Below are 10700 nucleotides of genomic sequence, written 5' to 3'. Positions count from 1 at the left end.
GCAGTGCCAAAGCAGTCAGCTTCTGACAGTGTTCCGTCAGCATACTTGCGGCATCGATACTTGCAGTTGGTCGTGAACTATTATTTTTATAAAGTTATAAACAAAACACATAATGGCTGCAAATAATACGCCCGATGAACATTTCGAAGGTGCCGATGTAAGTATTAAGTATATATTTGCGTGCAATTATTAATTTATGAACCCATTTCAGTTCGATGAAGATGCGGATGATGAGCAAATGGTTTCTACAAATTCGGGCCGCAAGCGTCTGTTTAGCAAGGAGCTGCGATGTATGATGTTTGGCTTTGGTGACGATAAAAATCCCTATACGGAAACAGTTGATCTACTGGAGGATCTTGTCATTGAGTACATTGCAGAGACCACACATCGCGCCATGGAAATTGGACGCACTGGACGTGTACAAGTGGAGGATATCATATTTCTGGTGCGCAAAGATCAGCGCAAGTATGCCAGGGTCAAGGATTTGCTGACCATGAACGAGGAATTAAAGAAGGCACGCAAGGCATTCGATGAGATTAAGTATGTGGGTACGTATCAAAATTATTTAGATTATAAGAGTTAGAATTAGTTAATTCATTATTTTTGCCTAGGCACCGAGGGAAAGCTCAAATGACACAAGAAGAAAATGCGGAGCACAACCTAGAACTAATCTCAATTTTAAGCATAACTAATACTTTATTTGTAAAAGTGTTGTACATTAATCAAAGTAGTCTTCAATATCAATATCTGGATTAAGTATATCGTCGCCAAATGGCGTCAGATCTGTGCCATTAAGTATTAGATTCTCGCAAGTCTCGGCCAGATCTGTATCACCAATAAGTATAGCACCGCGCAATCGTCCATTCTGTAGAACAAACTTGATGTATTCCTTGTTCCGTGTGCACCGCACGAGCAGCTCATAATCACGCCCCAAATCCTGGCCATTGAAGCGTCCTAGCAGCACCACAGGAAAGCCAAACAGTTGGGTAACATGCCCAAAGAGCTCAAAACAAAAATCCTGATAAATGGTTTCGCCTTCGTGTGCGGCTGCCATGCTGCGTCCAGCCATGGCGCCCATTTGCCGGGCCTGCGTCCACAAGCGCATTTGGAACCAGTGCGGAGCCCTTGCCCAGGCAGCGGTGCACACATCGCCAGCCGCATAAACGTCGCTCAGATTCGTACGCATCATTTCATCCACATTAACGCCACCATCCTCAGCCAGCTGGAGCTGCTTATCCGTATCGTAATCGTGACGCGGCTGCACGCCCGTTGCGGACACAATAAAGTCACAGTTGAGGCGCTCCAGACTGCCGTCGTCATGCTTCAAAGTGATGCACAATGCGCCGCTATCCGGCAGCTGCTCTATCTGCTTTATTTGCGACTTGTAGTAGATTTTGGGCAGCTCTCGGCCGGGACTCTCTGCGCTGCTGCCGCTCAAGTCGTAGCTGCGATGCCAGTCGGGACCCAAAGCGGCGCCACGCTTATATTCGCCTTCTTCCTGCTGTTCGCCTGTGGGTAGCATTTCGCTATAGCGCATTCGTTTGATAGCTGTTGAAGGCGCCAGCGTTGTCTGATCCGTCTCCTGCTTGGCCAGCTGAAAGAACTCGGCAGCGCCAGGATCCACAAATGTAGCGGATATATGACCATCCTTAATTACCCAGTGTACCTTGACGTCGTGCAGCTCGTGCGCCAGTTCGCTGGCAATGCCGCCATTGCCCAGAATGAGCACATCTTTGGCGCTGGCCAGCCGTCGCTGCAGCTCCAGCACCGAATCCGTGTCGCGTATGCCGATGATGCGTGCCTCCAGCTCTGCCTGGCCCGTGCTAAACAATTTGGCTGCACCCCCTGTGCACAGGCAGAGATAACGATATTTGATGACCAGCCCCGCCTTGGTGCGCACCCAATGCTCGCTGCTGTTGATGTGCTCCAGCTGATCCACTATGGTGCCAATGCCAGCACGCAAATCCTTAACATTCTGCTCCCGCACATCGAACTTGTGCAGATAACGCGCCACGGGCACTAGATTAGCCACGCTCTTGACAATGCTCGATTCGGTAAGCAGCAAAATGGATGCACTGGGGCAACAAATGACTAAGGCCTCCGCACAAGAGACGCCAGCTATGCCGCCGCCGACAACTAGGAAGGTGCAATCCCGAGACATTGCTGTGCACAAATAACAAAATCAACTAATATTTGTGTGTCTTGTCTGCACTGCTCGACTATGAAGTACCGTGTAGCCAACTTCATTTTAGTTGGCTCTTTAATCAGCTGTGAAACAATTTATCTTAAATAACTTCCTCTTTTGATATTTACGGTATGTATTCAAATATCATATTCTTTTATATAAACCAAATATGATGTCTCTAGCCCTTATAGTTTGCGAACATTTGCACTGACCCAATATACACTATATTTCACGGACTACAGGGTATAAAAACAGCTGTTGGAACAGCTGACAACATAACCTCAATAAAAGTTTCTTTTTAGCATTTTAACCGTACAAATTTTAATCAGTTTAACTTTTAATGTTTAATTTTTATGACTTCTGCTCCTCCTGCTTTCCATAGTACTCGCTGTAGTCGTACTCCCGGAAGGGCACATCGTAGGTGATTAGACCACAGTCGCGTGCCTGCTCCACGGCGACCGTTAGACGCAGATGACTCTTCTGGCACAAGCCGGTTTTGGAGTAGCTTAACACTTGGCCGCTGAACGGCGAGATGAACTGCTGCAAAAGCTCCGTGTTGCGGTAGTCCAGCACCAAATATTCGTCACGGCATATGGGACACGGATTACCGGTGCTTATTTTGCCCTGGCGTATGCAGGTTTTGCGCGTCTTGCGCGGCGCATACATGCCCTTGTGGTTGCGACTGATAAGGAAAAGGAAACTTGGTTAAGCATTCATAATTAATATTTTTTATGCTGCATACCGATATTGTGTCCACACAAATTCATCACCGTAGGTTGTTTTGTAGGCGGCGCTTTTCAGGTAACGTATGGAAGTCTCTACGGGTATTTGGTTTGTGCGATCCTTGGGATCTGGCGCTGCATTTGCTGCAGCTGCTTCACTGTTTTCTGCAGGCGCCTCATTTTCTGCAGCCGCTTCTGCTTTGCTACGCACCACGCTGGCCGTGTGTAGTGCCAGACGACTGTTGCGGGTTATTTGTGCCAAGCTGCCGTAAATGCCGCGTGCTAAAGGTAACATTTTCATTAATTAGTTGCAGTCTAATTTTTTGTCAGCTATAAATGCGTGCGGCGACGTAACAACCAGCTGTTTATGTTTTTAACAACTCAAGACAGGTCACACTGAATTACACCTACCAATAAGCTTGCTGCTATGAGATCTCGCGCAATCGATGCGCAAATCGATAACACGCGCTGCGCTTAGTTTGGTTAATATATTTAACACTTATATGTGCATTTGCTGTCAAAATGTAAAGTGTATCTATATTTATATTTTTTGGCAAACATAAAAAACTTTCTCACCACCATTACTTGTGGCGGCAAAAGTGCAGCATTTAAGTGTGAGTATATGCCCACTCATCACAATATAACGGTAAAAGCTGACCGATCTCACACACACACACACTCGCACACAGAGCAGCATGAATGAAAAGTTGCTTGCCGCTGGCATTCTGTTTAGTTGCTGTCGGTATTTACTGGTGCAAAGTGGCCTCTGCAGTTGCAGACGAGTTGCGGTCATCGTTATTGTCGGTTTTCCGGGTCGTTTCGTGTAGGTGTGTGTCTTCGAGCCTGTGACAACATAAAATCACGTGCATAAAGCCAGCTTTTATTTACTTTCTGCCCATAGTAAGGAGCAGTCACTGACGTATGTAGTTCTGCCGTAATTCATGGCGTGCGCCCTTGCGCCTTGGTGTGTGTGTGTGTGTGTGTTCTATTTGTGTGTGCGTGTTTTGTTGCTGCTCCGCATGCATAAAATGTATTTTCGACTCTAATATTAATCAATATTACTAGACGATTCATTTAAATTTAATTGCTTTAAGTAAAACCCACACATGACTGTGCTCTGCTCTGCTCTTTGCAGGTGCCTCTGCCACTAGCAACAAGAACAACAAAAACAGAAACGACAATAAGAACAGCAAAACGTTGTGTTTGCTATTACTAGCCGCCCGCTGTCGCCACCTGCCGACGACGCCAGCAACACAAACACACACACAAAAGGTGAGTCAAATGCTCAATCGGCGAGCGTATCTGTGTGTGCATGTATGTGTGCGAGTGTTTTTTTTTTGTGTTGTTTTCATTTTTATAAATAGTTAGGTGAGTGCAGAGTATGCAAAAGCAAAGCCATCAACAGTTCTTATCAATTGCGAAAAGCTAACAAAAATAAAAACTATAAATACGACAAAGCGCTGACTTTGAAAATGAGATGTGCCCGACTGAGGCGCCAGTCCAAGTTCTTGCCCCCAAAACACACAAAACTCTCGAGTGACTTTTCGCGCATTTCGTGTAATAAATTGTACTTCCTTCGTTGCCACAACACACAGCAAATCCCCGTAACGTTGTTCTAAATTAGTACCTGTTGGCTGTGCGGCCCCTTTATTATGCCTTAAAGCAACAAACAAACCGTAAAATGTGTCAGCCGCTGAACGGCTAAGCGAACACCCTGTTTTTTTTTTCACATTATAACTATTGTGAATGAGTATTTTGCTCTCGTGCCGTTATTCGTTTGTCGAATTACATATTTTTAAATTGATTTCGATTATGATGAAGGTTATCGAAAACTTTTTAGTTAGCTGCTGAATTTAGTTTGAGCTTTGAATTAATATAAGTTTGTTCATAAAGGTGAATAGTTTTATTTATGGCGACATAAAGTAAATTAATAATGCTGTTAATCAGTTCTTTTCTAATCTATGGCTTTGATAATTAATATACCCTGTCAATAAATAACAGCGAATATCCTATAGAGCATGGGAGTTGACGCCGTCGCTAACATTTAGTTACCGACCTGTTCATATTCGTTTTTATTTTGGGCTCACCTTTCAGGCCTCCTGCGTTCCAGCAACTCCGCCTGACAGAGTCTCGCATTCATTTTTGAAATTTGAATCAACGTTTTTCTTTCGTTTTTTTTTTCTACTATATTTATTTGCACGTCAAAAGGAAATGTTTGCCTCTTGTCGGGCGTTACAAGCCATCCGATTATGGGTTTTGTTTTTATGACCTTTGTGGGGGCGGTGTTCACCTCTGGGTTTGACAACCATGCCCACGCCTGCCTGTCAGTTTCTTTTACGTAGTACTTCTGGTCAACATGGGTGCTTTATCAATAGCAGTTGCCAGTTTTAATTAATGCGTTTTCAATAAACCGGCCCCGATTTCCGAACAGGACAGTTCCATAAGTGTAATTTGCTTGACATTTCCTGCTATAAGCACAATCATTAGCGCTGTTTATTTACTCTTGATTTTTCTACACACATTGAAATAGAAATTGTTTTGTCAATAATGGACATAATGGGCCTTGTTAAAGCTGGAATTTCGGCAGAATAACACTATATAATATTAAAGTAATTTGTATGCATGTGGTATTAACTGAACTCCAGGTGGGGAAGAGTTCAGCTAATGCATTAATAATAGTCAGCTTGTGTAGAAATCCTACAATTAATGGGCTCTGTACTAAGGGGATCACGCACGTTTCTACCCCATACACTATTTTTTATGATTGTATTACCTGGAACTGTGGGGTATACGATGACAACATGAGTTCTGCTCGAACTGATATAGATAGCAGGCTAGCAGCTGCTTTAACTTTTATATAAATAGGACTGAAAGATAAAATTAATATGAAACATTTGAGCTTTGCATGATCGACACTTTTTGTTACATCATACAATTACTATTAAAACTAACTAACTAAAAAGTAAAAAATACCTAAAACTAGTAATTATTTAAGAATTTAAAGGTACTATTTACTTGTTGAAACCAACTCATTATTTTATTCACATGTATTTACATATTCATACTTTTCTTAATGTTTACATAGTAATAGATAAATGTTTGAACACTTTTTTATTAAGGCGCAAGTATAATTCTTACGTCAGTTTATTGGAAAGGTATTTTACAAAATAGACAGCCTGTAAAGAAACTTGGTTAGTTGAGGGATAAGTTTACTCACTTTCAAAATTTTACGGAAATTAAAGTTACATTTTTAGTGAAGTTTAAGGTTTGTACAAGACAAGTATGTTAGGTAGCTTAAAACAATAAATATTTAAGGCCAAACGAATTTGAAATTATGAGTTTCGCGCCCACTAAATATTGATAAAAGCAAATTTAGCCAAATTCCTTTTTATCGAGATGACGAGCTTTCTCTTATCACTTGTAATATTTCAAGTGTTATTTAAATGTCTTACATATTGATAGGCTGTTTTTTGGTGGAGAACCTTGTTCATAGCCGCTTTTAATTGAAGTAGTTTATTGAGTACCCAACAATGACACTTTGACTAGCTCTCAAAACTTAACAACATGGCACTTATATAAAAAAAAAAACTTGTAATTATGGAAAAACATTGCGACATTGATTGCGTTAAACAAATTTGTACCTTCTAGGGTGTTGAGTTAGTGGCACCTTAAGCTGTTGATCCCAGAATCGAAATGCTTCCTACGAGCCAATCAGAAAGCTTTTATGTACCAACACTTGCGCGCAACCACACGCACACACACACACACACACATCCACACGCGGGCAGCAGACACCTGTAGCAGTCAGCCTTTATATGGCGCATGTATCACACACATGTGCACACATATAGTTGACTCTGTCTAGCTAATGGCATTTGAAGTTAGCTTGAGTCGAGCTCAAAGCGAACAAAAACTGGTAAGCTGCCTTTTTCTATTAAGAATATTTAATCTATGGTTATAAGTAATTATCTAATTTCCAATTATTTATTGTCTTATATACATACATACACGACGCTAGCATTTCGTGTTGAAATCCATTTGTCATTCAAAAATGTCGAAAAGGGAACAAAAAAATTCCACTGACCATAGAAATAAATAAGAAGGAAAATAGGCTGACAAGCATGTTGCTATGCATATAACCCGTTAAATATGCCTGCCTCAAAGTTAGCCTTCACAACAATTTAAATACCAATTTGCCTAATTAAGGTCCCTTTAAACTGCGCCTCCCAACAACTGACGACTCACTCAGTTCCCGCCCACGGGCCCGAGAATAGGTTCCAAAATATTGCGTGACATACAGTCGGAGCAGGATCAGGAGAGGGTGGTGTGCGCTGTGCCCTGACAATGCAGGCCACGTAAATGACATCAACATGTGCAGAGCTCAATGGTTGGGTGTTCGCCGAGTCTCTGACTCTTCTGGTCACCTTTGTGTTTGCGCCTGTGTCGGACTTTTATAAATTCACGAGCTGCAGCAGCGGCGAATTTAAGAGCATTTAAATATATTTAACAGGCTGCGCTTTCCCAGCCAACTTTTAAATAATGCAAGAAGCAGCTGACAGTTTCCCCAGGTCCTTGGAAGCGGCGCGACTTTGAAAGCCACGCTGTCAGTCAGGACCAGTCGCTAAGAAGTAAATGTCCATGTCAAAATCGCTCTAATTCGTTTTCTTTATATCCTTCTTTTTTCTAGACGATGACGTCTAAAAGCGATAAGGAAATTCTAGCCAATTCCATGTATGAAGATGATCCCAATGGCAATTCAGCGCCCACAGCATTGGATCAAGAGGAGGGGCAGGCGGCGGCGGCGGCGGCGGCAAATGAAGCGGCAGCAGCGACGGGCACAACAAGAACAACCACAATTCCAGCGGCAGCAGCGACTGCTCCGCGTTGGGGGCCACAGAACAAAGGTGCACAGGAGCTGGCATCCCTCTATAGTCCAGGTGAGACAGTATAACAGTTTTATAACAAATTATTAAATTGTAAAAATATCGCCTATTAGTTTATTTAAAAACTGATCTGCAAGTTAACATAACGCATATATGTGTATGACAGTTTATATAATATAACAGTTGTATTAAAGTAACTGTTTATCAATGCAATGGAATATTTTAGACGGTAGTACAAAGTCAATAATTTCTATGAGAAACATTTTATTGGGTTATTTCTGTCTACCCTAAAACGCTCAATCGTAAAAATAGATTAGCTGCAATCAATTTTAATCAGGTATACTAACTGCATATCAATTTGATTAGCAGCTCTTCGCCACAGTCATAATTAGCACAACAGATAATCCAGTATATAGTACCTCTTTTATTTCCAAGTCGCATTTGCAGATAACTTATCTTTGAGTATAACACTTTATGCAGGTAAACGTGCACAGGAAATCATATGTGTTTACACCTGCATCGGCCTGATGATCATCAATTTAGCACTAATTGTGAAGCACTTGCGTTTGGAGCGAATCAGCGTGACCTTCATCTCCGCCTTGTGTGGCATCATAACGGCAGACTTTGCCTCCGGGCTGGTGCATTGGGCAGCGGATACATGGGGCTCGGTGGATTTACCCATAATTGGAAAGGTAGGAAGTAGAATGCACCTGGACCTTAATATTTATATTTGGAATCGATTTCTAGAACTTTTTGCGTCCTTTTCGCGAGCACCATTTGGATCCGACGTCGATAACACGTCACGATTTCATTGAGACGAATGGCGATAACTTCATGGTGGGCATACCCATACTCGGCTACCTGGCGCACTATTTTTATGTGAAGTCACCGTGCGAAATACAGCAGAATTTCGGCTGGATAGCCTATGTATTCCTATGCTCCATCTTTGTGGCTATGACAAATCAGGTGGGTGTGAGCTAATGCTGTCGAAAGAGACGTACGATTATTTGTTTAATAAGATTATTTTCCAATTCAAAAGGTGTTATCTAAGAAATGTAAACTATTGTATGTTAAGCTTAACAGCTGTAAGTAGTTAACATTTATTTTACATCAATTTATGTTACAAACACTATGTTACTTGTAAATTTAACAGAATTGTGATCATTAAAAGAAACCCCTAGGCCTAGTTTTCGGTTAGAGAATTAACCAACTAAACTGAAATATTTAAATAAGCAGCACAACTTACATGGTTTTCAACTTTTGAGAATAACCTATTTTTCTCTGTTTAGATACACAAATGGTCGCACACGTACTGGGGCCTGCCAAGGTGGGTGCTGTTGCTGCAGAGCTGTCACATTATTCTGCCGCGCAAACATCATCGCATTCATCATGTGGCGCCGCATGAGACGTACTTTTGCATTACCACCGGCTGGCTGAATTGGCCACTGGAGCAGCTTAGGTTCGAGAAGCTGCAAATAGTTGTCCAATTCATATAATAAATAATGCATCTTTTTATTGTAGATTTTGGTCAACCTTTGAGTTTATTATAGAACGTTTTACGGGCCTGAAGCCGCGCGACGATGATTTGAAATGGGCCAAGAAACTCACATAGCTATGCTGTCCTGCGACTGTATATAGAACCTGGACCAAGCAGCGTTAGCAGAGCTTGCCAATTGTTAGAACGAACGGATATAACCAAAAAGAGAGCAACAAAGGGCACTCGTAACAACAATTATTTTCATTTTCCACATCGAAAAATATTATAAGCTTTTATAATTTATATTGAAGTGTCTGACCACTGAAATAGAAAGAAAGAAAATTACATAGTTATTAGTTGATAAAGTTTGTTACCAATAATTCAGTTAAGTAAAATATGTTTGCGAATTGTTAATTATGTATTTGTTTATAGACTTGCACACGCATTGATCTCGGTACTCATAAACTATTACAATTATATACTACGAGTGAGCCTTATATACATATAGACAATATGTTATATGTATGTACAACTAGCACAGGCACAAGCTTGTTTAAACTGTTTACGAAACTTTTTTAAAAACTTTACAAAGACACAAATAGCTTAAATATGGCAACGATTTTGATACCAAATCCTAAAAAAAAAAACATCCTTTTTAATACATTTCAACAGCTTTAAAGCCCATAAGTATAAATTTATTTATATAAATTAAGATCTATATACATTATAAATTAGGCGCTGTATGCAATCAAAAAAGTGACTTACAATTTTGCCTTACAAACAAATCATTAATATATGTGTATATGTAATTATATTAACAAAACCAAAAGACAGTGAACTATTTTTAAAGAAGCTAAGCAACGTTTTTAGTGCGCACATTTTTGAAAGTTTAGTATTAAATCCAACAAAAAACAAAAACAAAAAAAAAAGACAAATAGAACAATTCTGTTATTAAATTATATAAACCAAAAGCCAGGCTAGATATGTGTATTATAAGCCTAAGCAGCTAAATTTGTACTTTTTGTAAACCAAAAATACTTTTTAGATGTACTTATATATCATTTAACGCGCCTAGCAATGTCTTGGAGTGCTGAAACATGTTTTGCATAACAAACTAATTCTAAGTGAGCAATATTAATTGTGATTAAAAACAACAGGAACTAAGCTGATTTAAAGAGTAGTTTTAATTGTTAATGTCATAGTATTAGTGCTATTAGTATTTTATGTTCATAAGCAGAATTCACATTAACAAAATATGTCATGTATGCAATTCGTTGTGACAACGAGAACAACATCAACGTGCTGCATACTTGGCAAATTTATATTTTGTTTTGCTAGACATAATGATGGAATCGTTAAACCCCTAACTAATTACAGACTGCACCAAGCTTTAACACGTGTGAAAATAATTAATGCTTGATGCTGTCTATAAT

At 40.4% G+C, this 10700-nt stretch overlaps 4 protein-coding genes across 6 annotated transcripts; 2 read left to right on the top strand and 2 right to left on the bottom strand.

Moving 5' to 3' along the window:
• Positions 1-10: 10 nt before the first annotated feature.
• On the top strand, positions 11-744 carry Taf13 (TATA-box binding protein associated factor 13). Its single transcript, XM_064690842.1, has 3 exons — positions 11-157; positions 212-548; positions 612-744. The coding sequence occupies exons 1-3, from the start codon at positions 113-115 to the stop codon at positions 632-634; spliced, it is 405 nt and encodes a 134-aa protein (XP_064546912.1). The 5' UTR covers positions 11-112; the 3' UTR covers positions 635-744.
• Pyroxd1 (pyridine nucleotide-disulfide oxidoreductase domain 1) lies at positions 671-2197 on the bottom strand. The gene has a single exon (XM_064690832.1). The coding sequence runs from the start codon at positions 2159-2161 to the stop codon at positions 719-721; it is 1443 nt and encodes a 480-aa protein (XP_064546902.1). The 5' UTR covers positions 2162-2197; the 3' UTR covers positions 671-718.
• Positions 2198-2476: 279 nt separating this feature from the next.
• mRpS18B (mitochondrial ribosomal protein S18B) lies at positions 2477-3275 on the bottom strand. Its single transcript, XM_064690840.1, has 2 exons — positions 2928-3275; positions 2477-2867 (listed from the first exon to the last, which is right to left on the bottom strand). Exons 1-2 carry the CDS (start codon positions 3206-3208, stop codon positions 2537-2539), a joined length of 612 nt encoding a protein of 203 aa, XP_064546910.1. The 5' UTR covers positions 3209-3275; the 3' UTR covers positions 2477-2536.
• Positions 3276-3376: 101 nt separating this feature from the next.
• On the top strand, positions 3377-10436 carry Kua. Of its 3 annotated transcripts, none has more exons than XM_064690836.1 (7): positions 3400-3521; positions 4043-4179; positions 7595-7844; positions 8271-8482; positions 8538-8756; positions 9080-9249; positions 9312-10436. In XM_064690836.1, exons 3-7 carry the CDS (start codon positions 7598-7600, stop codon positions 9400-9402), a joined length of 939 nt encoding a protein of 312 aa, XP_064546906.1. In that variant the 5' UTR covers positions 3400-3521; positions 4043-4179; positions 7595-7597; the 3' UTR covers positions 9403-10436. The 3 variants fall into 3 exon arrangements, with proteins under 3 accessions (XP_064546907.1, XP_064546906.1, XP_064546904.1); XM_064690834.1 differs by lacking the exon at positions 3400-3521 and adding an exon at positions 3684-3826; XM_064690837.1 differs by lacking the exon at positions 4043-4179 and having other exon boundaries at positions 3377-3521.
• The last annotated feature ends 264 nt before the right edge of the window (positions 10437-10700 follow it).

The sequence above is a fragment of the Drosophila montana genome, unplaced genomic scaffold (genome assembly GCF_035044405.1).
Source record: "Drosophila montana isolate Dmon_TW-CO22-7 unplaced genomic scaffold, ASM3504440v1 contig_3286_1, whole genome shotgun sequence".
Taxonomy (NCBI): Eukaryota; Metazoa; Arthropoda; class Insecta; order Diptera; family Drosophilidae; genus Drosophila; species Drosophila montana.
Note: the sequence above shows the minus strand (reverse complement) of the source record. Positions and strands in the feature narration are given on the sequence as shown.